Source organism: Aspergillus brunneoviolaceus, assembly GCF_003184695.1.
Source record: "Aspergillus brunneoviolaceus CBS 621.78 unplaced genomic scaffold BO95scaffold_22, whole genome shotgun sequence".
Lineage (NCBI taxonomy): Eukaryota > Fungi > Ascomycota > Eurotiomycetes > Eurotiales > Aspergillaceae > Aspergillus > Aspergillus brunneoviolaceus.
The window spans coordinates 120,513-143,013 of NW_020290752.1; the positions used below are offsets into that span (position 1 = coordinate 120,513).

At 51.7% G+C, this 22,501-nt stretch overlaps 7 protein-coding genes across 7 annotated transcripts; 4 read left to right on the plus strand and 3 right to left on the minus strand.

The window, feature by feature from the left end:
- Positions 1-31: 31 nt before the first annotated feature.
- BO95DRAFT_385957 (uncharacterized protein) lies at positions 32-3,892 on the minus strand (the record flags this gene model as incomplete). Its single annotated transcript, XM_025583493.1, has 3 exons — positions 32-1,281; positions 1,335-3,800; positions 3,869-3,892. The coding sequence occupies 3 exons, from the start codon at positions 3,887-3,889 to the stop codon at positions 196-198; spliced, it is 3,573 nt and encodes a 1,190-aa protein (XP_025443715.1). The 3' UTR covers positions 32-195.
- Positions 3,893-4,055: 163 nt separating this feature from the next.
- On the plus strand, positions 4,056-9,836 carry utp10 (snoRNA-binding rRNA-processing protein UTP10; the record flags this gene model as incomplete). Its single annotated transcript, XM_025591592.1, has 5 exons — positions 4,056-4,561; positions 4,643-7,676; positions 7,732-9,132; positions 9,186-9,330; positions 9,391-9,836. The coding sequence occupies exons 1-5, from the start codon at positions 4,185-4,187 to the stop codon at positions 9,834-9,836; spliced, it is 5,403 nt and encodes a 1,800-aa protein (XP_025443716.1). The 5' UTR covers positions 4,056-4,184.
- A 341-nt stretch (positions 9,837-10,177) lies between these two features.
- Positions 10,178-12,077, minus strand: BO95DRAFT_493435 (alpha/beta-hydrolase; the record flags this gene model as incomplete). The annotated part of the gene is made up of 2 exons (XM_025590761.1): positions 11,709-12,077; positions 10,178-11,651 (listed from the first exon to the last, which is right to left on the minus strand). The coding sequence occupies exons 1-2, from the start codon at positions 11,897-11,899 to the stop codon at positions 10,178-10,180; spliced, it is 1,665 nt and encodes a 554-aa protein (XP_025443717.1). The 5' UTR covers positions 11,900-12,077.
- Positions 12,078-12,250: 173 nt separating this feature from the next.
- Positions 12,251-14,441, plus strand: BO95DRAFT_385968 (Zn(II)2Cys6 transcription factor). Its single transcript, XM_025583494.1, has 4 exons — positions 12,251-12,696; positions 12,762-12,860; positions 12,921-13,192; positions 13,252-14,441. Exons 1-4 carry the CDS (start codon positions 12,360-12,362, stop codon positions 14,077-14,079), a joined length of 1,536 nt encoding a protein of 511 aa, XP_025443718.1. The 5' UTR covers positions 12,251-12,359; the 3' UTR covers positions 14,080-14,441.
- BO95DRAFT_359427 (GNAT family N-acetyltransferase) lies at positions 14,105-15,016 on the minus strand (the record flags this gene model as incomplete). The annotated part of the gene is made up of 3 exons (XM_025582443.1): positions 14,105-14,425; positions 14,502-14,911; positions 14,974-15,016. 3 exons carry the CDS (start codon positions 15,014-15,016, stop codon positions 14,105-14,107), a joined length of 774 nt encoding a protein of 257 aa, XP_025443719.1.
- Positions 15,017-15,603: 587 nt separating this feature from the next.
- On the plus strand, positions 15,604-18,330 carry BO95DRAFT_86053 (putative MFS transporter). The gene is made up of 8 exons (XM_025592282.1): positions 15,604-15,892; positions 15,945-16,021; positions 16,081-16,151; positions 16,210-16,501; positions 16,547-16,618; positions 16,675-17,388; positions 17,475-17,579; positions 17,642-18,330. Exons 1-8 carry the CDS (start codon positions 15,817-15,819, stop codon positions 17,888-17,890), a joined length of 1,656 nt encoding a protein of 551 aa, XP_025443720.1. The 5' UTR covers positions 15,604-15,816; the 3' UTR covers positions 17,891-18,330.
- A 1,689-nt stretch (positions 18,331-20,019) lies between these two features.
- Positions 20,020-21,619, plus strand: BO95DRAFT_430491 (arrestin (or S-antigen), N-terminal domain protein; the record flags this gene model as incomplete). The annotated part of the gene is made up of 2 exons (XM_025584961.1): positions 20,020-20,224; positions 20,283-21,619. 2 exons carry the CDS (start codon positions 20,020-20,022, stop codon positions 21,617-21,619), a joined length of 1,542 nt encoding a protein of 513 aa, XP_025443721.1.
- Positions 21,620-22,501: the final 882 nt, after the last annotated feature.

The window sequence follows — 22,501 nt, forward strand, 5'->3', positions numbered from 1 at the left end:
GTACGGTAGCTAGAAATACGGCTTAGGCTCGAGTGCAAGGAATCGATTTCACTGTCAAGACTCCATGACCGCCAGTCAACCAGTCGCCTCGCTGCAGTAACCCACTCGCCACCCATGGAAAAAAACCATTGTACTGTACATCCCGAATTGCAACTTTTGAGGACATATTGATAACTACTTTACATAAACCAACCTTCACGCTGCTCTCGCCTCCGCCCCCACTCTCGACTCACCCTCACTATCATCACCATCATCAGGCATCCGGATGACCCCACCGCCAAACTCTCCCCACCCCGCTCCTTGCATCTCCACCATCCTCCTCGCCGCAAGATCATCCAGCTCCTGCTCGATGTCGACATGGATCCGCAACTCCTTCTCCACCAACACGTTGTACACATGTCGCAGCTCATCGAAACCCATCCCTTCTTCCCCTTTCCGCGGCGGTGCATCTCCGAGGTGACTCGGGCGGAGGATGTCCGCTCGCAGATGCGTGAACGCCAGCATGATCAGCTCCTTCGACCAGGGACACGCGCGCATGCCGCGGTAGAAGACCTCCTTGGCGCGGTGGATCTCGCGCTGTGCAAGTTCGAACAGGATGTAGAGTTTCCAGGTCGAGGGGTTGGAGCGGGCTGATGAGGAGGATGACGGTGATGTTGAACTCGGGGATGAGGATGAGGGTGCGGACTTCGGAGTGTCGTCGCCGATGGCTTCTTCGAAGGCTGCGCGGACGGAGTGGGCGGTGGAGCCGGCGAAGACTGGGCGGCTGAGTTCGGTATAGATGGAGAAGAGGTGCGTTGTGATTGGGATAGGTGGGGTGGAGAGATTGTAAGGGTCCGTGGGGTTTTTGGTGGTGGTGGTGGTGGTGATGTTGCTATTGCGGATGATGTCGCGGACGACGCTGCGGACGCGGTCGTCGATACGGAAGCGGGCTTCGGTCCAGGCGAAGAGGGAGAGGAAGATGGTGTTGTGGGGGAAGAGGGTGATGCTTTCGGATAAGAGGGTGCGGATGTGCGAGGGTTTGTAGGTGCGGCGGGTGTGGATGTGGTGGTACAGGAGTCTTGCGCGGGATTGGTGGAGGAGCTCGGTGGTGTAGGTTTGGAAGGGGTTCGATGACTGGGGGAGGGAGCTGAGTCGGTCGAGAGCGTGCGTGTACGCTTCGAGGGCTTTGTGGAGGTCCTGGGAGTTGGTGAGGTAGGAGAGGATGGCGAGGCTGGCTGTGCTGGCTGTGAAGTTGGTGGCCTTGCGGTGGGCGAGGACCTTTTCCTGGAGCTCGGAAAGATGCTGTCTGGATGTTAGTGCTGTAGAAGGGTGATCAGAGGAGAATTTAAACTTACGCTTTGGATTTTGAGGAGGCTGGTTGGTGTGAAGGTAGCTTGAGTTGAGTCCTGGGGTAGAGCACTCAGATCAATGCTGTTTTGCGGGATGCTCAGTAAGATGTAGGAAGCATGAGCCATATTGCCGGTGTCCAAAAGCTCCCACAGCCATGTTTGCCACAGTAAGATGCTATCCACTCTGTCATGGTCAGGGAATGTCCTGCTCATTGAGAGCGCTGTTGCCCACACATGATCAGCTGCGCCGTGGTTGCCTGACCGACGCTCCATCAGCGCATATGCATTGTACAGCCGTAAACTAGTTGACCTCTTCTTGAGTAGAGACTTCGCAAACTTCTTCGCGTCTTTGCTACTACATGAGAACTCGACGCAGAGCGCAAATTCAGCCAAGTCATCATTGCTGGGATTGGCATCTACCAGCAACCTCAGAGCTCTTCGCACCCACATAGGGACAACATCGAATTCTGAATTCGAGGTGGCTGTGTTCCACGTGTCTAAAGACGAGAACCATCTCCCTTGCTCAGGAATGAGGGTCTCAATTGTGCTGATAAGATTGATTTGAGGGAATCGGAAGGGTGACAGCGCCGTAGATTCGTCTGCTGAGCATGCGCGCGAAACCCAGTCATCGATCCTAGAGATTGCGGTGCTCATGATTTCATTTCGAACGAATGGATCCCCGGTTCTACGGCCATTGGAGCTCTGATTCTCCGCCGTCACCATCGGCGGAAGGCGACAAAAAGAGAGAAAACCATCGAGCAGTAGTGTCGGCGAGTCCACTTCCCACACGAGGGTCAGGATCTCATCGAGATCGGAGGCCAAGATCACACGGTAAGGGTCCTCATGCTCGGATTCGTTCAGACTGAAAGCAGGCAACCGCGCATTGGTGATCTTTTCTCTTTCACATGGCGCCCAGGACGGAATCAATCTCTTGGGATCGAGGCGAAACACGGGATTGAATTCCTGCTGAGTGGGTAGATCTTTGCTGCCACTCTTCCAACCTTTCGCAGCCGCATCACCTATCCGGGCGACTTCAGACTCCCAAAAGTCTAAGAATGGCGGAATGACCTCTTTGCTATCATGCCTTTCCTTCAAAGGTTCTGGTCGGAAGAATGCCACCTCAAGTACTGCCTGCCAGAGAGCTGCTGCATGCTCAGCGAAGCCCGCTTCGCGCATGAAAAGCGTCAAGCGGAGAAAAAGATACATTTGAACCTGGGACTTCCCGGGGTTCTCTGGCGCAGACTGATTCAATCTCAAACACTCGATATATGTATCAAGGCACCGTTGATATGTGAAATTTAGGAATTCAGTCTGGCAAAAGTCAAGGTATTTCACCCATAGGCTTATAAATTGCGAATTGGAACGTAGAACGGTCTGCCACTGTGCGGCGAGCTTCTTGGTGTCCCAGAGCTTTGCACCCTCCTCGAGAAAGCCAATTAGAAGTCGGTCTTTTGCCTCGCTCTGACCAACTTTACTAAGAGCCTTCTCGTACAGAGACAATTTGATGTCAGCCAAGCTCTGCTTTTCTGCATATGTTAAGGGTTTGTTATCGCCCGCTGATCCGCGCAATAATGATTCTTGATGAGCAATGTACTCAAGCCAGGAACCAATGTCTGCGGAACTCTTCTCTAAGTTCCGCGACAATAGCGCATTCCTCTGCTTGATCTGCTCATCAGGATCTCCACGGATGCCATCTTCATCGGCGTCACTGTCGGACGTGGCTTCGACATCGCTGGGCAAGTGATCTTCCGGTTTCGCCTTGCCATGAATAGAGCGATATGCGTATTTCTCATCGTCAGTTTCAGGGTCTCCAAAAGCCACCCGATGCTTTCGACTACCGGAAGTACTCAAAGGCAGATAGTCCTTGGAGAAGTCTGCAGCTGCATCGAGCAATGACTGGGGTTTGAAGCGAAGCAGTCGAGGGTGCTGTTTGCTGAGACCCGAGAGAATGCTTTTCGTCTTGTTTCGGGAGAGTCCTTTCCTTTGCGTTTCATTTCTTATAACCAGCTTGTCTTCCACGACACTGTCCCGGTCTATACGGTAGCTCGATGGTAGGCCCAGCACATTACCTCGTCCAACGCGGTAATAATCAGGAACGCTGTAGCGATGAAGAGTGCCGTAGATCAAGTTGTGTTTGTCTCCTTTGAGATCAATGACGTACAAATCCGACGCATCGTCCTTCTTCGTAGCGTCGCGGTTGGATAACGAAGTATGCGGGGTTTCGGAGGTGGTGCGATCATGGTGGTTAGCCTTATTGACATTTGAATGATGTTCCCTGTCCCTGTGTCTGCGGCGACGCTCTCGCGATCTGGACCGATCACGATGGCTTCGATGTCTCGATTGGCGCTCTGAATGAGACCTCGACTTGTCCTCGTGGCCAGTGTTGTCGCGACGCGGGCGCTCGGGCGGACGATCAGCTTCGGGCGGAGGAGGAGGCTTGAAGCTGGCGAAGCGAGGGACGGGTTTCTTCTCCTGGCCAAGAAGTTCGAGTATTAGCTAGAGGGAGTGAAGAGATATGCAATTCAAGAATCATTACTCACCTGGGAGCCAGACGAATCCATACTCCTGGACAATTAAGCTAGGCATTCTCAGAAGGGGAATCTCCGCTCTCCAACGGGGCGGGCGGTGATGATGGCTGGAAAAACTCCGCTCCCGCTTGCCGCACTTTTTTCCGGTCTCTAAAAAAAAGTTGCTCCGAGCTTCACTGATTCCCACGGCGCTGGGGAAATTCTGCCCGCCAAAACGTTTAAATACCGTGTCGAAATTCACCTGGAGGCGCTTTTTGAGGGATGGGTCTGCGGTACAGTTGTCGATAATTAAAAAAGTACCGATCTAGCGACATAAAAATCCTCCAACATGGCTTCATCTCTCGCCGCGCAGCTTGCGCAGGTTGCGGCAAAGTCGACCAACCAGTTGGACCTCAAAGCACAGCGCATTTCGCATTCGCAATCTCTCATCTACGACCGGAGAGTCGCTACTTCTCAGGACTTCGAAACTATTTATGCGATATGTCACGAAGGCTTCCAGGAGCTATGCCAACTCGATCCCCGATTCGCCCCGTTCGAGCGCACGATCTTCAGCCAACAGAGTATCTCGGAAGACCGCACGGAGATGACCGCTGCCCAGAATAAGGAGCTCAACACAGTATTGGAAGCTTTCTTGGCTTTGGTTGGAGGCAGACTTTTATTGAGTCCGGCCGTGAGGGCCGTTGACTGGCTCATCAGACGCTTCCGGTACGATCTCCATTTTCGACTGGAATATTTCCATGCTAGGAGGAATCTTGCCTCTCCATAGCTGAGCTGACTCCTCGACAGGGTACACGAGTACAACACCGAATTCACTCTTCTCACTTTCCTGCCATATTACACTACTCCGCTTTTCTTAAGGCTCTTATCGATATTGCCCGAAGATCTGACGCCGACCTTCAAAATCTTGAATCCGTACAAGAAGAGCAACATCAACCCCCCACGCCATCCTCTTTTGCACAGCGCTACTACCAACAAGTTATTCTTCGCGGCTCTCAACAGATATACCCTCCAGGTTAGCAAGCAGCGGGCGCATCACCATGCGCTTTTGACATTTTGGGCTGGAATGATCACCGAAGCAGTTGTCGGAATGCTGGATGCTGGACGCTCTGGTCGGCGGGATCTCGAAAAGGAGAAGCACGAGGATGTCATCCTCAAGGTTCTCCCGATTTTGAATGATGGTCTCGGAATGAAGGACGTTTCGGAGCTGGTTATCGGCTGTTACATGGTTTGCGTTGTTCTGGCCAACAAGGCTTCCCTAAATGAAGAATTCCTTGATTCTTTAATGGAGGCTGTTGCTGGTTCGTGGACTGAGGAAACTAGAGAATCGGGTCTCGTCTGTCTGTCTGTTCTTGCGCAAGCGAAACCAGATATGACAATTCCCAAGAGGGCTTTCAAGGCAGTGCTCCGCCTGGAAGATCCTGTGCAGCGGCTGACTGAGCTCTCTACTCAATACAAGACTTCCCACCTCTTGCTTGGTCTGGTAGCTGGCTGCGTGAACGATCTCTCGAGACAAAAAGACTTGGCACGCTTGGAGTTTCTTTCTCAGATCTTCAATGCCCGTCTTCTGGAAGAATCGGACACGGCCAAGGCAATGTCTTTGGTTCTTCATGCCACTAGCAATGCTCACCGGGAGGGTGCTTTGGCTCTTGATGCCCAGACCCAGCTTGCTGAGCTCGTACAGCACTTCACTCAGTCCGAATCCTTGCGCCCTATTTTCCAGAAGGCGATCGAAGAATCTCAGTTCGACATCCCTGCCCTGGAACACAATCTGCAAATTGTCGTAGAGTCTGCACCTGCCGCTAGGGCTTTGGAAGACGTGGAAATGGGGGATGCTGAAGTTGAAGAAGCGGAGGATCAGTTCCCACCTGCCCTGGAGTCTCTCGCTGGAAAGAGCCTGGATGTCTCAGCCCTCAGCGCCCAAAATCTACCTGTCTTTGAGAGTCTCGTGCAAGTGTTTGCTCTTGGCGTTGGCTCTGAGGAGAAGCTTGAGTCTTTCGTCAACCTGCCGTCGCTGAAGAGGACCGATGCCTTCAAATCAACACAGTATCTGTCGTTCCTGGCCAGAGTATCAACCGGTGCCTACCCTACTGGCACTAGAGTTGCTGCCCTGAACCTGATCACTTCGGCCCTATCTTCCGCATCTGATGTCGATCTTCAGGCTCTGCTGCCCTTCCTGCTGGTAGCGTTCGCCGACCCGACCGAACGCATTCGACGGGCAGCAACAGACGTCCTGGCAGCGCTTGGCAACGTCTATAAGCAGAACAAGAAGTCTGATACTAAGCCTTGGGCCAATGAATCGCTATATGGCCAGCAAACAAAGAATGTGAAGTGGTTGGTCGGGCGTGATGTCCAGAAGCTTGTGGAGCGTGTCTTGCTCCCCGGTTTAGAGGAATATATCCTCGACCAAGATCATTTTGGTCGTGTCCTCGAGACGACGTTGCGAGGCTTGTCGACTGCTGATTCCGCGGCAACCGAGATTAAAAAGTCACTTCGCCTCAGTGTGTTCACTTTCTTGTGCTCTCATGCTGTTCACATGCCCCTTCTTGCCCCCAAGCTGGGACTTCTGAAGCTTCTTAACAGAATTGACAAGGCAGGTGGCACAACCCGTACTAAAGAATTGGAACCTCTTCTGAAGTATTGGCGAGACCTTGACGATCTGAAAGTTAAGGAGGTTTGTGACAAGGAACGCGTCTCGGTGGGCGAAATGGATGAGCAGGTTGTTTTGACGGTTACCCCGAAGGAAAAGGATGCTATTCTTGTGCTTCTTTCGAACGTGAGCCCTTACTCCAACTCTCTCAGAGCATCTTTCGTTGCTTCCATTTTTAGCCGCATGAAGGATGTTTGGGCCTTGGTGCCCGAAGACAGACAAATTGAGGCTTCGGAGAAGCTCTTCGGAATCTCGCTTGAAGAGTCGGATTCTCTCCTTGTCAACGGATGCAGGGACGTTCTGCGCAGTGTGCAATTGACGGGCTCTGTGCTTCAATTCTTCCTGCAGAAGATCCCTGTGTCCATTACTGATATGGAATCTGCTGGACCAGCACCGAAGAGGAGACGCACCAGCCAGACCAATATGGTTGCCATGACTGTCAAAGATGAAGCTAAACTCAGCAAGCTGATGGAGAAGACGACATTCATTTTGGAGCTGGTGGACAGCTCAAACCCCGAGTCTCACCCTGAACTGGCCGATGGCCTCTTCCAGACGCTGGCAGCTCTTCATCATTTCAAATCGCAGATTCAGTCAGGAATGAGCTACCTGCTCAGCTTGACTCTCGGTAGCCTGCTGGCTATCGTCAACAAGTCGAAGCAAACTGCCAAGCCTCAATTTGACACCTCAGTCATCCGAGCGGATCTTGTTGTCGATTGTGTTCGTACGACAGATAGCCCGCAAGTTCAGAACGCGGCTCTTCTGCTCGTTGCTGGCCTGTCAATCATCGCCCCTGAATTGGTCCTGCATAGCGTCATGCCCATCTTCACCTTCATGGGCTCTAGCGTTCTCCGTAAGGATGATGAATACTCCGTGTCTGTCATCGACCAGACCATCGATCAGGTCGTTCCCGCTCTTATTCAGTCTCTTCGTAACCAGAAGCGTGACGTGGTCTCTGGAACTTCTGAGTTGTTGTTGAGTTTTACCGCTGCTTTTGAGCACATTCCTGCTCACCGTCGTCTGCGTTTGTTCCATGCTCTGGTCACCAAACTAGGGGTTCTGGACTTCCTGTTTGCTGTTTTGGCTATGCTGGCTAATCGCTACGCCATGGACAAGGATGTTCTCGTTCTGATGACTGGTCTCGTTTCTGATGCCAGCGCACCCATTGAACTTGAGGTATGTGGCGTTGTGTCTATTATGATGCCTCTATTTGTGACTAATCGTCCTACAGACATACAGCAAGTTCTTGGACTTGGTCATTGACTCGCTCAAGCCCAAGCCTGGCATTTCTCAAGTCCTGCTTGGAATCGGAAGTGATGACGGTCGTGAACCCCAGAAGGTCGCCGTCGATCTGCTCAGGTCACTGGCTCACCTGTTCAAGCACTCTTCGCTGAAGGTAAAAATGGCCAAGGCTTTCGCAACAGATTCGGACGACCAGACAGTCCAGATCCGCACCCACTTCTCTCATATCTTGGAGAAGGTTCTGTTCATTGGCGAATCTATGCAGAACGTCAAGCCTGTTAGCCAGGCGAGCGGTGATGTTCTCAGCGCCTTGTTCGGTACTTTGTCTCTCGTCGATTTCCTTGATACTATCGAAGTCCTTCTCGAACGACCTGACGACGAACTTCGCCGCAAGGTTCTTCGACTCCTGGAGGGTCGTTTGCGCCAGAACCCTGAAAACGACGGTGTCTCACAAACACGCATGTTGGACTTCTTGCCTACGTTGGTCAGCATTGTGGAATCATCGCCGGATATTCTGCTCAAGCATGCTGCAGTGGCCTGCATCGACCGTATCGCTGAGAAGTACGGCAAGAAGGATCCTTTCAAGGTGGCCAGTGCTGCCCAGGTGGTTGCCGGCGCGGCTTGTATTGGACAAGATGATGAGCGGATTCGTATCATGGGTGTCCTGTGTCTCGCTTCGATGGCCGAGGTACTTGGCGAAGCTATGATCCCTGCACTTCCAGATGCGCTTGGTCGCTCGTTGGAATTGCTCGACATCAGCCTGGAAAGTGGCAAGGAGAACTCTAGATTGCATGATGCCGTCCTCTCTTTCTTCTCTGCCCTCTTCGTTCACATTCCCTTCATGGTGTCTGCCTCTCATCTTGATCAACTCCTTCTACTCTGCCACAAGTCCGCTATCACCGAGGAAGTTGAAGATGATGGCCGCGAGGAGACCCTCCGACTCCTGGCTCGGAAGGTCGATGTGGCCGCGACGTTTGCTGCCGTTGACCGCAATTGGCAACACGCCGTGGAAACTGGCCCCGATGCTATCCTGGAGACTCTTGGAATTGTCAGCCTTGCTATTGAGAAGCATCCCAAATCTGCTACCGTTAACAACCTTGCGGTCATCACCAGCATTCTGTTCAAGGCATTTGACCTCCGCCGCCAGCAAGTGTCCTTAGGCTCGAATGCCACCATCGACTTGTCACACCTGGACGAGATCGAGGATGTCATCAATGAGGTCGCCATCAAGATGGTTTACAAGCTGAATGACACCACCTTCCGTCCTATTTTCACCAAGCTCCTTGACTGGGCTACCTCCACCACTACAGCCAAGAAAGATACCCAAGGTAGTCTGGCTCGCCTTACGACCTTCTACAAGTTCCTCCAAGTATTTTTCGGCACTCTTCAGGTAAGTTTATCCAACCAGTCTATCAATGCAATCATCATATCTAACCGAATCAGTCCATTGTCACCGGCTACGCAAGCTACATCCTGGAAAATGTGGTTAAGGTCCTCGCCAAAGCCAGCCCCTCGAACCAGAACACCAAGAGTCTGTGGCTGGCAACGATGCGCATGCTCCGGAATGCCTTCCAGCACGACCAAGACGGTATGTGTCACTTCTCAACTCCCCACAACACGCACAACACAACTAAAAAAACCATCGCAGAATTCTGGCAATCTCCGTCCCACCTCACCGCGATCGCTCAGCCCTTGATCTCCCAGCTCGCCCATGCCACGAACTCCTCCACGGCCGCCCTCGTCATCGCCGAGGCCGTCCCCGCCATCACGGAGCTGGCCGTCGCCGCCGACTCCACCGACAATCACAAGGAACTCAACACGGCGTTGATGCGTCTCCTCCGCCCCTCGGCCGGACCCTCGGGTAAGGCCGCTGCCGGCGGCGAGAACCCGCACACGCGTCTGGCCGCCCTCAAGGCGGAGCAATCGCTCACCGAGCAGCTCGGCGAAGAATGGCTGGCTCTGCTGCCGGAGATGCTGCCGTATATCAGCGAGCTGATGGAGGATGAGGATGAGAACGTCGAGCGCGAGGTCCGCAAGTGGGTCAAACAGATCGAGGAGGTCTTGGGGGAGAGATTGGATGATATGCTCACCTAAACTCTCTCGGGGGTTTGACGCCGTGATTAAACCTTTTCTTGTATGATGCGCGGATGGCGTACTTTGGAAATTTTTGGGGGTCTTTGTGTTTGTGTGTGTGTGTGTGTGTAAATACTTCGTTCTTGAAAAAGTTTCCCAGGATTCTTGTGTTTGTTTTTTTGATGCTGAGTGTTGTTGTCGATGTCTCTTAACATTTATACCTCATTTTTCTTCTTGTTGTATCTAGAAGAGGGCCTTTGAAAATAGAAGAGCAAGCAAGTATCGGAATTTATGGTAGCATATTCATTCAAGATTGCCCTGACTAGCTTACTTGGACTGGGCAGGTAAGCTGAAGTGAGATTTCAGGCTTTCTTCTGCCTGGTAAACTTGCCCATGTTCATCCGCTTGTTCACGAGCGAATCTACCCCGTCAAGCCACCTGGTCCAGGTCCTGCCGTCCCCCATGGCCAGTATCCGTTTCATACGCGCATAGTCACGGATTGGCTGGTCTTCCTCTTCGCTCTGGACCTCATGAACGCAGTTCTGACCCCAGACTTTCCAATGACCCCCCGGTGCAGACCACGGTGCTTCACCGTACGCGAAGGTGATCCACGCCGTGGCGAAATCCCGAGCCATAGCTTTCTCGTCGTCGTTCATCTCGTTGTCCAGGTTCCCGAAGAGATACAGGAGCTCGATGGCGTGGTATGCGGTACCCTCCAAGGGATTTTTGAGCCGGGACCGTCGGTCAAAGTGATAGAGGTACAAGGCGTTCTTCTCCCGCAGCGAAGCGCAGAGCAGCGAGGTAGCGTAGTTGGGGATCTTGAAGATTGCGTCCCCGCACATGTGCTCCAGGCGCGTGAGGAATTCTTCCGAAGTTAGCCCATCGGGTTCGATCGCGTACTCTCGGAGGATTCGGGTGGTTTCGTCGGTGTTCTGGATCTTGCTTTGGAGGGTTTGGAAGACTGTGTCGTAGGTGTCGGTCAGCATGTTGAGATGGAAGATCACTCCTTCGTGGTAGACGTCGCCCAGCATGTAGGCTTTGAGCCAGCGGGGTGGCTCGTGGACCTCCAGGGGATTGCGATCATAGAACCACCCGTCAAGACAGGGGTTTCCGGTGCCAGAGAGAACGCCCTGGATGGCGGCGGTGGCGTTCGCGAGTTCCTGCTGGGGTAGTTCACGCAGGCGGTCGAGCACGTCTGGGGCGGACGGGTTGATGTCGAAGTACCGACACACGGCGCGGAAGTACTCTTCGTGTTGCTCCATGGTCCAAGGGGGGATGGAAACGGACAGGCCGGACATGCACACGGCTCGGTGGAAGCGCGGCGGGTGGGAAGATACCAGATGGTTGCTAATGGAGATCCCACCGGCCGACTCTCCCACTGCTGTGACATCGTTAGGATCACCGCCAAAGGATGCGATGTATCGCTGGACCCATTCGAAGGCTACCCGCTGGTCTGTGAACCCAAAATTTCCGCATCCTTGATAGCCGTCGCGTTCGAGGTCCTGCTTGATGGCTTGGCTGGCTAAAAAGCCGCCTAGTCCGACGCGGTAGTTGAAGTTGACGCAGACGATGGGCTTGCCGATCTTGATGCTGTGCGAAACAAGGTTCACGCAGTCGAAGATAGGAAGGTTGGCACCTCCGTAAAGGAGCGAGCCACCGTGTACGTAGACGAAAACGGGTAGCTTCTGGCTGTTTGGAGCATGTGGAATCACGATGTTCATCACGAGCCCGCGCAGCTCGTCCACTTGTGGGATTTCTGGGAAGTGTGCTGGTGGTGGCACTGGCGTTAAATCGTCCGAGTCGTCGCCTTCGAGCATTGGCCGTGGGACATCAGCTCTAGAGATCCTCGTCAGTCAGACCAGAAATTTGATCAATATAAGAAGTATAGTCTACCCCAATTTGGTCCCGTCATGGTGGTCATTCTCCCATGTGGTATTCAGCTCTGAACGTGTCCAACGTTTGCGAAGACGAGCATAGTGAATGCCACAATACTGCTGGACCCCGTTTTCATATTGCAAACCCTCGAGTCTTCCAAGGGATTGTAGCTCAGTTGAGCATCTTGAGATCGGAGTGAGGAAGGACATAGTAGCCTGGTGAGAAGTATTTCATCACCAAGACTGCATGTCTTCCACCGTTGCTATTTATGGATGAAGAAGGATGGCGAAGGCCAATTTAGTCGCACCTGCAGCATCCATTGTTAGTGTTAGATCACAGGGTCATTTGCAAATGACTGAGTCAATTGATGCTGACTCGTTGCAAAGGATGAAACTGTTTACGACTACAATACTCTGTACAATGCAAAGGGAAATAAGGTTGATGCTGAGCTAGACCTAATACAGCAAGTCGACCCAGGACCCGTCTGATAAGCTATTGTGACTAGTTATCGGCCAGGTACGTTGTTATCTCTCCGACTTTCCCCTCACTCACCCTCTCTACGTTGTCTGATAAGGGTCCACATTTTAAGCAGGTCTTTACTTTCCGCTTCTGCCTATCATGACCTCGATTTTGGTCTGACCTTCGTCCAATTCATGACACCGATCAGGAATGTCGACCCCTCATCAGCGATCTCATCACGGCTGCTGGACGTGCAAGGCCCGACGCCGCAAATGCGATAGAACGAGACCCAACTGCCAATCCTGCATTCAGCGCGGGCTCCAATGTGAGGGATATGAGGTCCGGCTGCGATGGGGAGCCGGCATTGCATCGCGAGGCCGTTACACTGGAGCAGAAGAGCCAATCGAGACCTCCGTACCTGCAAGGCGCAAAGGACGGCGGCGTGATCTGAGTCGTGAGAGGCGCCGAACCCAGCAAGAAGTTGCATATATCGCCAATGTGGGGAAGACGAGGACTACCGCATCCCCTCCTTGCAGTAATAGTGCATGTACCGTGTCCCATATGTTGTCCATCTACCGATGTACTGGCCTCTTGCTAACACGTTTGAGGCAGCTTATGATGCTAGCACTAATTTCTCCTCTGACCTGTCTCCACTAACGTCCCCCGAAGCACGACAGCGATCAGAAGAAGACGAGGTACTCTTCCAGAGATGTATGCAAATGTTCCCTTCGGCCCCGTGTCTTCGATGATGAAGGATTAAGTATTGTGCAGTCCTTACTTCAGGCGTTAACACTTTACACTCAACAACGACCGATGACCCTGCCAGTCTATTGGGAGCGCAACTTCCTACACTTTCTCAGCAATCCGATGCACTATACTTCATCTGCCTGGCTCTCCAAGTTTCAATATCCGATGACATTGGCTCTCGATTCTTCGAGTATTACGACGCGGCTCTGAACCATTTTAGATCCGAACTGGCACACAGTGCGTCATACTTGCCGGATGGTACACTTGCAGCGGGGCTTCTTCTCTGCAGCGTTGGGGTGCGCTCATGTCCATCTTAACCTCCTGCCTCCATCAACAAGGATACTAAATCAATCAGGTTTTGCGTGGCACACCGTGGACGATGCACCTCCGAGGTATGTACAGTATCATTCAGTTGCAAGGGTTCCGAAACCTTCTGTCCGAAACCAGTACATTCCGCACACATCTCTTCGAGGTAATGGGTGTGATGGATCTTCCTACTTTTACCATTGGTCGCCGAAACTCCTGTCTTGGTTTCTGGAGAAACCACTGTCGAGAACGCAAAGACCCCACTGCAATCAATTCAGAAATAGGTCATGATGTCGAGGTGGTAAGCGGCCTTCCAAGGTCTTTACTCGATATTTTCTCCTGTATTGGCACTCGAGAGGCCAACGAAGAAAAATTTTGGAATTGGCCTGGTGCCCAGGGGACGTTGCTGCAATGCCAGCTGTGGGAAGCTTATAGATCGGCGGGAATTCTGGCCCTGAGACATCGTCGCTTGCACCGATTTGATGATATGATCGTATCACAACCAGAGAACCATCAAGAGACAGCGCTCCGGAAACGAGCTCTCCCTACCACGGAAGTGCTTGTGTTGCGCATTTTCAGTAATCTGGATGCGATCTTCAGAGCGACAAAGGAGCCTGAGGGAGCAGGTACTTTGCTTCTGAATGCGGTCTTCTACCCTCTGACTGTTGCTTCATTGGAATCCCATATCATGAATGAAAGACCATTTCTGAAAGCCTTGATCAAAGGCTGGGGTGACAACCTTCATGACCCGCCTGGGAATGAGCGACTCTTGCAGATCTTGTCGGAAATCCTCGAGGAATGGTGGATATCTAGCCCTGAGCAAACCAGCATACATGAACTTGCTTATGTGCGAGGGTTGGAAATTGCGTTGTATTGATCAGGATCATACAAGATAACTACACTTAGGAACTGAGATTCTGTGCCTGTCGAAACATGAGCCAAACTTTGGCGATGTCTTTTTCATCGGTCAAATCCACTTTTTCAACAACCTCAAATCCTAGCTTCTCATAGAACTTCACATTTTGCTCCGCTGTGCACTCTAAGAAAATCGGCGAATCCTGAACACGGTCCAGAACCCACTGCATCGCCATGCTGCCCAATCCTCGGCCTTGAAGAGAAGGATGAACAGCTAATACTTCAAGATACCACAGATCGTTTACATCATATCTTTTTCTGATGGCGTTGAGTGAGTTTTCGTGAGACTTCATAAGGGTCTCCACGCGCTGCGGTGTGACTGGGTTAGCATTCATCATGATCAAGAACTGTTGTTCTTCAGTTGGGGGGAGAGCAGGTATCGACCTTCACTTTTGCCCCATTGTCTGTCACTGGGCTTATCAGATCCAGAAACCAAACCTTTGCAATTAGGAGTAGCCTTCCGATCGTCCATTTGATTTGTCTGGAAGGCGGGTATAGCATGATAGCTACGCCAGCATCCTTTTCATCACGAGAGTTTGGTATCTTCTGGATCACGGCTGAATTTTGTGACACCTGTCGATTTGATGGAAACAAATGTGCAATCTGATGTACCGGAGCCGATTGAAAAACAAGTCCCTCAGATATGAACCGTTGTACCCGACGATATTGCCAGTTGAATGTGCTCGTATGCTGCCTCATCCATGGAGCAGCAGCAGGCCGTAGCCATCGGATCAGCGGGTCATTCGAGAACGAGAGACTGATTGTGTGTGCGACTGCGCTGACTGAACGAAGATCTATTCGACTCAAGGGGGTCATTCAAAGTTGTCCAGCAAATGTTATAAGCAGGTGACCAAACCATCATGAACTCGAAAGAAATCCAAACGAGGAGTTGAAGCCATCTGCTTAGGTATTGGGACCCAAAATTCATCCGATAAGACACCAGGGTGCTACTGGCCCTCTGTCACCACGAATGAACCGCCTCTTTATCGTCTGATGGCAAGGATGAACTTGGGATGAACTTGATTTAACCTATAGATAAGTACAAGTCAAGTCGCTTGTCAGCCTAGATCATCCACATCATCACACTCTGAATGTTTGTGGCAAGGTGTCTACCTTCCTTCTTGGGATCGGCTTTGGATCATCTCCAACTTGCAGCGTTTCGAGACGTTTATCTTCAAGTTGACACCAATCCGTTCGGCATGAACAACAAATGAAAATACAGAGTGATTGATTTTGTGTGATGCTATATCTAAGGTAGCGAAGCGCCTTCATACTAGGTAGCCCGAGGCTATTCCCTTGTTGGCAGGTCGACCCCCAGACCCGCTCTCCCTTTCCTCGTTGGGATTTGATCAACTCCTCAGGACTCCGTCTGGGTGGATTGAGGCGGTTTCTTATCTATCAGTGCCTGGTCCAAACACTAAACACTCGGTCTCCCCGCATTTCGTACTCACTTCAACTGCACTCGTGATCTCCATCGCCATCATCTATCATGATAGGGTTTACGGCTCTTAGCAAGGGCCGCGTGGCAATGGAATGTCGGGGACTCCTTGCGCCACCAAAGGCGTGAGTCTGCGCGGGCGACTATATATCATCTCACCCAAAGCATACCTCGAGCCTGACTGTAGAAACCATCATCAAAGGCCTTTCTGTGACATTTTCTCACAATTCAACCATCTTCCTTTGCACTGGGCGAACATTGATGGCAGGCCACAGCTCGCTATCTCAGGATCGAGTGGAAGATGACCTACCTCCAGGCACTTTCCTCTTCGTCAAAAGTAAGAATCTCTCTTACATGATAGCAGCCTAGAGACTGACAATGAGATACAGAGAGCGAGGATGAGACTCAAGGTCAGCAAGTGATCCTCCTCAGCCCGGTCCCTTCAAGCGACCCCAACGAGCCTCTGGTAAAACACCTTTCTTCGAAAGACAAAGGGAGTTCGCTAACACGCGTGGAGCGAGAAAGAATTGGAGTACCGCGCGCAAAGCTGTGAACTTCACACTAGTACTGGCAGTCACCTGTCTCATTTTCACTGCGTGAGTCGGCAACTGAATAACAGCCTTTGAGGCTCATGGCTGACATCTTCACCTGTAGGCTTTCGATTCAGCTCATCTTCTGGCAACTGATGGTGGTGGACTTGAACGTCACATATACCCAACTGAATCGAGCCATGTCGGTTAACTCGGTGGGCCTATCTATGGGCTGCGTCATGTTTATTCCCTTGGCGAAGAAATATGGGCGTCGGCCCATTTACCTAATCTCCACCGCGCTGATGCTTGTAACTGCCTTCTGGACGGCAGAGATCAAGAGCCTCTCTGAGCTCTACATCACAAACCTCATTCAGGGCTTGGCCGGTGCGACCAATGAGGCTATTGTCCAACTTACTGTGCGTGTTCTTGCCTCCGGAAAGATGCTGCGCTAACGTCATCAGATTGCGGACATCTTCTTTGTGCATCACCGCGGTACAATGAACGCATTGTATATGACGATGATGATGATTGGTGTAAGCCTCTGATTATCGAGTCTTGATCTTGAGCATCGCAGCTGACGTCGAGCAAGAGCTTCTTGACCCCCATGGCAGCCGGTCTGCAGGCAACCCACCAAAGCTGGAGGATGTCATACCGTACGCTTGGCATTTGTAACGCCATCATCTTTGTACTGTTCATGCTTATCTACGAAGAGACAAAGTATACTGTGGTGATAGATGGAGTTCACGAATCGCAGGAATCTATCGATGAACCGCAGGTGGTGCCAGCTTCTAGCACCAAGGGAGATAGCAAATCGGCCATCACGGAAGATATAATTCCTCAAACTGAAGCGTCCAGCGCTGGGCGTGTTGAGATCGACTTGAGCGTCCCAATGAAGAGCTGGCGGCAGAGATTGGCTCTCGTGACGTACACGCCGGAACCCATCTGGCTATATTACTATCGGCCTTTTGAGATCCTTTTCACGTTCCCTGCCGTGCTGTGCTGTGGCCTGCAGTATGCGTGTGGCGTCATGTGGCTCACGATCATGTCAAGCGTTCTTTCTCTTGTCCTCCCGCTACCACCCTACCTTTTTAACCCGGAACAGATCGGTTTCATGAGCGTTGGACCATTCATTGGGAACTTAATCGGATCGTTCTACGGAGGGTATCTCGGAGACCGATCGCTTCGATATTTTGCTCGACGTAATAAAGGCTATTTTGAGCCGGAGATGCGGCTCTATATCCTCCACATGCCAGCAATCGCACTATGTGGTGGGCTGATAATGTTTGGCGTGACTCTGGACCGGGTGAGTGACCTGTGTTTTCTTTTCTTTCTTTTTCTCTTTTTTTGGGGTTGAAAGCAACCTTCCTCGCTGACGTGTGGTTCGTCCAGGGTATGCATTGGATCTACCCCAGCATTGGTGGGGCATTGTTCGGCTTTGGCCTAGGCAGTATTAGCGACGCATGCTTGACTCTAGTCATTGACAGCCATGTGTTGGTAAGACACCATCTTCATCCCACTATAGCGAACGTGTCGAAGGTAGCTAATGCATGGTCTAGCTCACGGGAGACGCCTTCACCGGCGTGGCCTTCATGCGCAATGTGTTCAGCATTGGGATTCCATTCGCGATTAGTCCGTGGATGGAGACCTACGGACTAACCAAGATGTTCATCACCGTGGGATTCATTAGTCTCGGGGTAAATCTGATGCTAGTGGTGATGGTAATCTACGGGAAGCGGTTCCGACGGGCCAAGGCCCATCGGTATCGGGAACTGGCCGCCCAACAGGGCCAGGGCCGGGGAACTTGACCGGGCCGACTGTATGCGAGTGATTTGGGTCGGGAAACACGCGAAGAGGCTGGGCGAGGGCGGAGAAGCAGATCCAAAAGCGCGAGGAAAAGTAGAAAAGACGTGCTTGAATCTCGGTTAAGGGCGGATAGAAATGGAGCGCCCGACGGGGGGCCCTGGTCTGGACAGTGTGGGAACTCCGGGGCGGTTACCTTCGTCTGGGTCCGGATAACATAACAGCAAAGGATAATATAATGTCAAGATACCGCCTGTGGTTGCGATCACTCTATAAGATGGTGCAATTGATTGATATCTTCTTCCTGTTGTTGTGTAGCCAGAGCAAGATGGGGGGGCAGCGTGGACAGAACAAGGATTTCTCACGCAGTTTTCTCTTTCTTCCTTCTCTTTCAGGAGAAGCCTGAGAAAGTGCCTTGACCCGGCAGAGGCCACCAATGAGACCGCGTCAAATGCTCCGTCATCGGCAACAGATCAAGCGAACAACGCCCTTGTGGCTTGCGCATGTCATGTCATTGCAAGGGCGTGAAATTTGAAGAGGAAGAAGAAGAAGAAGGCGTGGAGCATCGACTCGTGGACGTCAGACATCGGCTAGCAATTGCGGGATGACTCCTTCTTGCTCGCAAATCCAGCCCCAGTTTGGGCTTAGATTCTGGGGGAGAAGTGGGCAGAGTTTCTATTTGATCAATCAGGATGGTGAGGAAATCCCGAGCTTCCTCGTGATCGTTTTTTGAAGCCTCCATCAATCAATCTCGAGGGTCTATGCCCAGACCGCTGGGGATTTATGATTAATAATGTTCTCCGTGGTTAACTTAGCATCTGAGTTTCGTGTTCGCATACAAAGCAGTCGAGTCGATCATCCGTCTTTGTCGATGACACGAGACAGCCGATAGTAGCGCCGGGAGAGGGAAGCCGTAAAAGAGATCATCAACTTCATCACGGACTCGATGCTCGAGCGTCAGTCACAGCAGAAGAAAGGGGGGGGGGTTCTGGACTGTGCTGGCCATGGCCCAGCTGCGTCATCATCATCACCGACTCGGGCCTTTTCCCGCGGACATACCACCCACACAGACACACACACACACACACACACACACCATCCATACACGAGAGGGAGGGGCGCGCGCTGCTTGTTCCGTAGGGCGTGACGCTTTCCCTCAATTGTGTTCGCCCGAACGATGTCAGCAAAGGGCGCGCGCAACAAACCAGGAGTGGAGGGTCCATTCCTCATGCAAAGCTAAAGCCAGTCCCGACCACAGAATGCGAATCTCTTCCCAGCGGGATATGGGGTACGCTAGTCCAGAATGGCAAGTATTGGGAGAAAACTGAATGAATCAATTGAATCAATTGAATGGATTGAACAAACAGACAAACGAATTGGAGATGTCGCACGTGCATTTTCTCTTTCGCTTTATTTCCTTGGATTTATCAGCTCTTTGCGTGACTCATCTTGGGTAGGTAAAAGGATTGAGGATTTGGAGGATATTGGCCTTCGGTCTATGAGTATTAAAACCACAGACTCAGGACAGGAACCTTGGTGGTTGATTCTCAATCATTCATCTTCAAAGCCTTTAAGTCTTCACCAAGGGACTTCTTGATTTTTTTTTTGATACTCAGTAGTAACTAAGTATCAGAACGGAAAACCACGGACATCAAAGAAGAATAGTGGATTCAAACGATCTCCACTGTACCTTTTCTATTACTCAACCGCAACTGCCGTCACCCCATCCCTACATACTTGCCCATTGCCAATTTGCTCCCTGGAATCCATATATGGTACCTTTTTGGGACTGGGGGTTTATTTGGGATTCTCGTTTTCCTATCAAGATCCTACCAATTCTTGTTTGTGTCACCATTGACTGCACTTGAGTGACTGACTGGTCGGGAATAAAAAGTCCCTGCATCTCGCATTATTTTTCTTGTGTTGCTTCTTCTTTACTCCTGATCCGAACTTCTCATACTCCTACCTACTTATACTTCCGCCGATCAACAATACCACCCAAACACCCCGTCAGGCTGTCCTGGTTGGCGGTCATTGCATATTCACCAATTGCTCGTCATTGAGCAATATCCTTTCATCTTCACCGCCCGTGCTCGACAAGTCCAACGTTGATTGACTTTCATCAACAACAAGGATGACGAGTGCTTCGAGCGTGTCGCGGAGCTCCAGCTCTGTCGGGCGCTTCTCGGTTCGCTCCCGCCCCAAGGTCAACATCGACCTGGATGGTCAACACGATGGCCTGGTCAATGTGTACACCACCGGAGACACCATCAAGGGCACAGCAACAGTTACGGTGGACCATGACACTCGTTTCGATGAGTTGGAGATTACATTTGAAGGTACAATGAACACTACATAAGGAGACCATAATTGGTTTAGTTACTGATTGTTCCATAGGCACCTCGCGAACCTCAGTAGAGCGACAATCGATGCCCGGCCGAACAGGCGCTTACCAGACCTTCCTACGACTTCGGCAGCCCATAGAGGATGCAGCATATCCCACTCCACGCATCCTTGAGGCCGGACGCACCTATGACTTTCCGTTTGTATTCGTGGTGCCGCAACGCCTACTGCCTCATGTCTGCAGTCACCCGAAAACCAATATCCACGTCGAACAATCGCACACCATGCTTCCGCCCACCTTTGGGGACCCCATGCTGGCCAGTGACGGCAAATCGCTTCTCGACGACCTGACCCCTGATATGTGCCGGATCTCATATATCGTTCGTGCAACTTTGCAGAGAAACCCCCTCAGTCAGAACGGTTCAATTGATACCCTCGCTTCGATTGGGAAGAAAATCCGGGTTGTGCCTATGGTGGATGAAGAGCCTCCCCTCAACATTCCGGATGATGAGACCCTGTACTGCGTGCGCAAGGAAAAAGACGTCAAGCGTGGTTTCATGAGGGGAAAGCAGGGGCGCATCGTTGTCGCTGCATCGCAACCGAAACCTATCCAGCTGAATCCTACCAGCAACGACGACACAAGCATCGTTAGCACTGTGGCAACCGTGCATCTTCGGTTTGACCCACTTGGAAATGAAGAACCCCCGCGTCTGGGTACAGTGTGGAGTCGACTGCGAGCGACGACCTTCTATAGTGCGGAGCCGTGGGGCGATTACCCTTCGACTTCGTCCATCCGAACGTGGGCGCAGGTTGGCCGAGGAATGTTCACAGAAGCTGTGCCACTATCGACCATGTGTGTAGCCTCGGCGCAGTGGACCAAGCACACGAGTGCAGACGCCCCCCGCCGCGACTCCATGCACTCGACGTCCTCGACGGAGTCTCTGCCGGGGCCGTCTGCTTCATTCTCCGGAAACATCTTCTACACAGCTTCAGTGGTCGTACCAATCACGTTACCCAAATCGAAGACGTTTGTGCCCACATTCCACTCCTGCCTCGTCGCCCGCATCTACAGCCTTGAGCTCAGTCTCTCTTACCACACCCCCAACGCGAACATCTTGACGCCGACGACATCCTTGAAGATCCCCATCCAGCTGACATGTCAGCCGCAAGCTGACGCTCGACCAAAAAACACCGTGGTCGAGATCACGCAGGAGGAGGTCAATGCCGAGTTCTTCAGTCCTCGCAGTATCGCGCCCCGTTGGATCTCGGAGCCTGAAGTTACACCTCCCGAGTACACGGCCGTGCGCACCGCCCATCTACTTCCAGACCGTTCAAGGATCCTTCCCCCCTCGGCCACAGCAAACCCAGGGCGTATGAGAACGGCCTGCTAATATGCAAATTCATTGATGCAATCTCATCTGCAAGGTGCATTTGAAATACTGGCTACGATGAAGGGCGTTTATGGTTGATTTTTTTTTCTTTTACTTTTTGTTGCAATATACCCAATTGCCTGGTTTAGCTTTTGCTATCTATGACTGGAAAAAAGTTTGACTTGGGATTATCTGACCCGACTAGGTAATGCTGAATAGCGTTAATTAATATCATGACTACTAGATAGAGCATTAGACTTTAATGGACTTCTTATGACCTGTTTGGACTTGACACATTTATTATAGTTACTCTCTTAGTGCCCGAGTAGAGCGGTGAATGTGCTTTGACGGCAAGGAGCATATGCCAGCGACAGCCGAGTCGGGACTCGGGGCTACTTGCCTGTTCCGGCCTCAATCTGAGGCTATTCCCATCAATATCCCCGTCAGGGCGAAGGAGGTCGTACAAGCCCCTCCACCCATCAGCGGTGACTCGGATGGCTTGCAGCGCATGATACATTCACGCATCCGTGGGAAACCTTCTTCGCTTGTGCCTGATATTTGCTTCTTTCGCGGCCGTTGCATCATGGGGCTTCTTGTCTCCCAATTGAATTGGTCTGATTGTGAGCATCTACTTTGAATTTACTCTGTTAGGGATCGAGGCACACGTGAGGCCAAGTCAGTTCTGTGAGACACTCTGATCACTTCATTGATTGTTACCTCGTCCGTTGTCGGTTGTGATCAAGGGCGGTGGTCTCGACCCATCATGGGGCCTAAAGGATGGATTGACTCTGTGACAGATGCCACTCTGGGTGGGTAGGATGATGCATGGCCGAGAAATAACAAACGGGGAGAGGTGTAACAGGTGGCATGCACGTTTGATTCCACTGCTGTGCTGGGTTGACA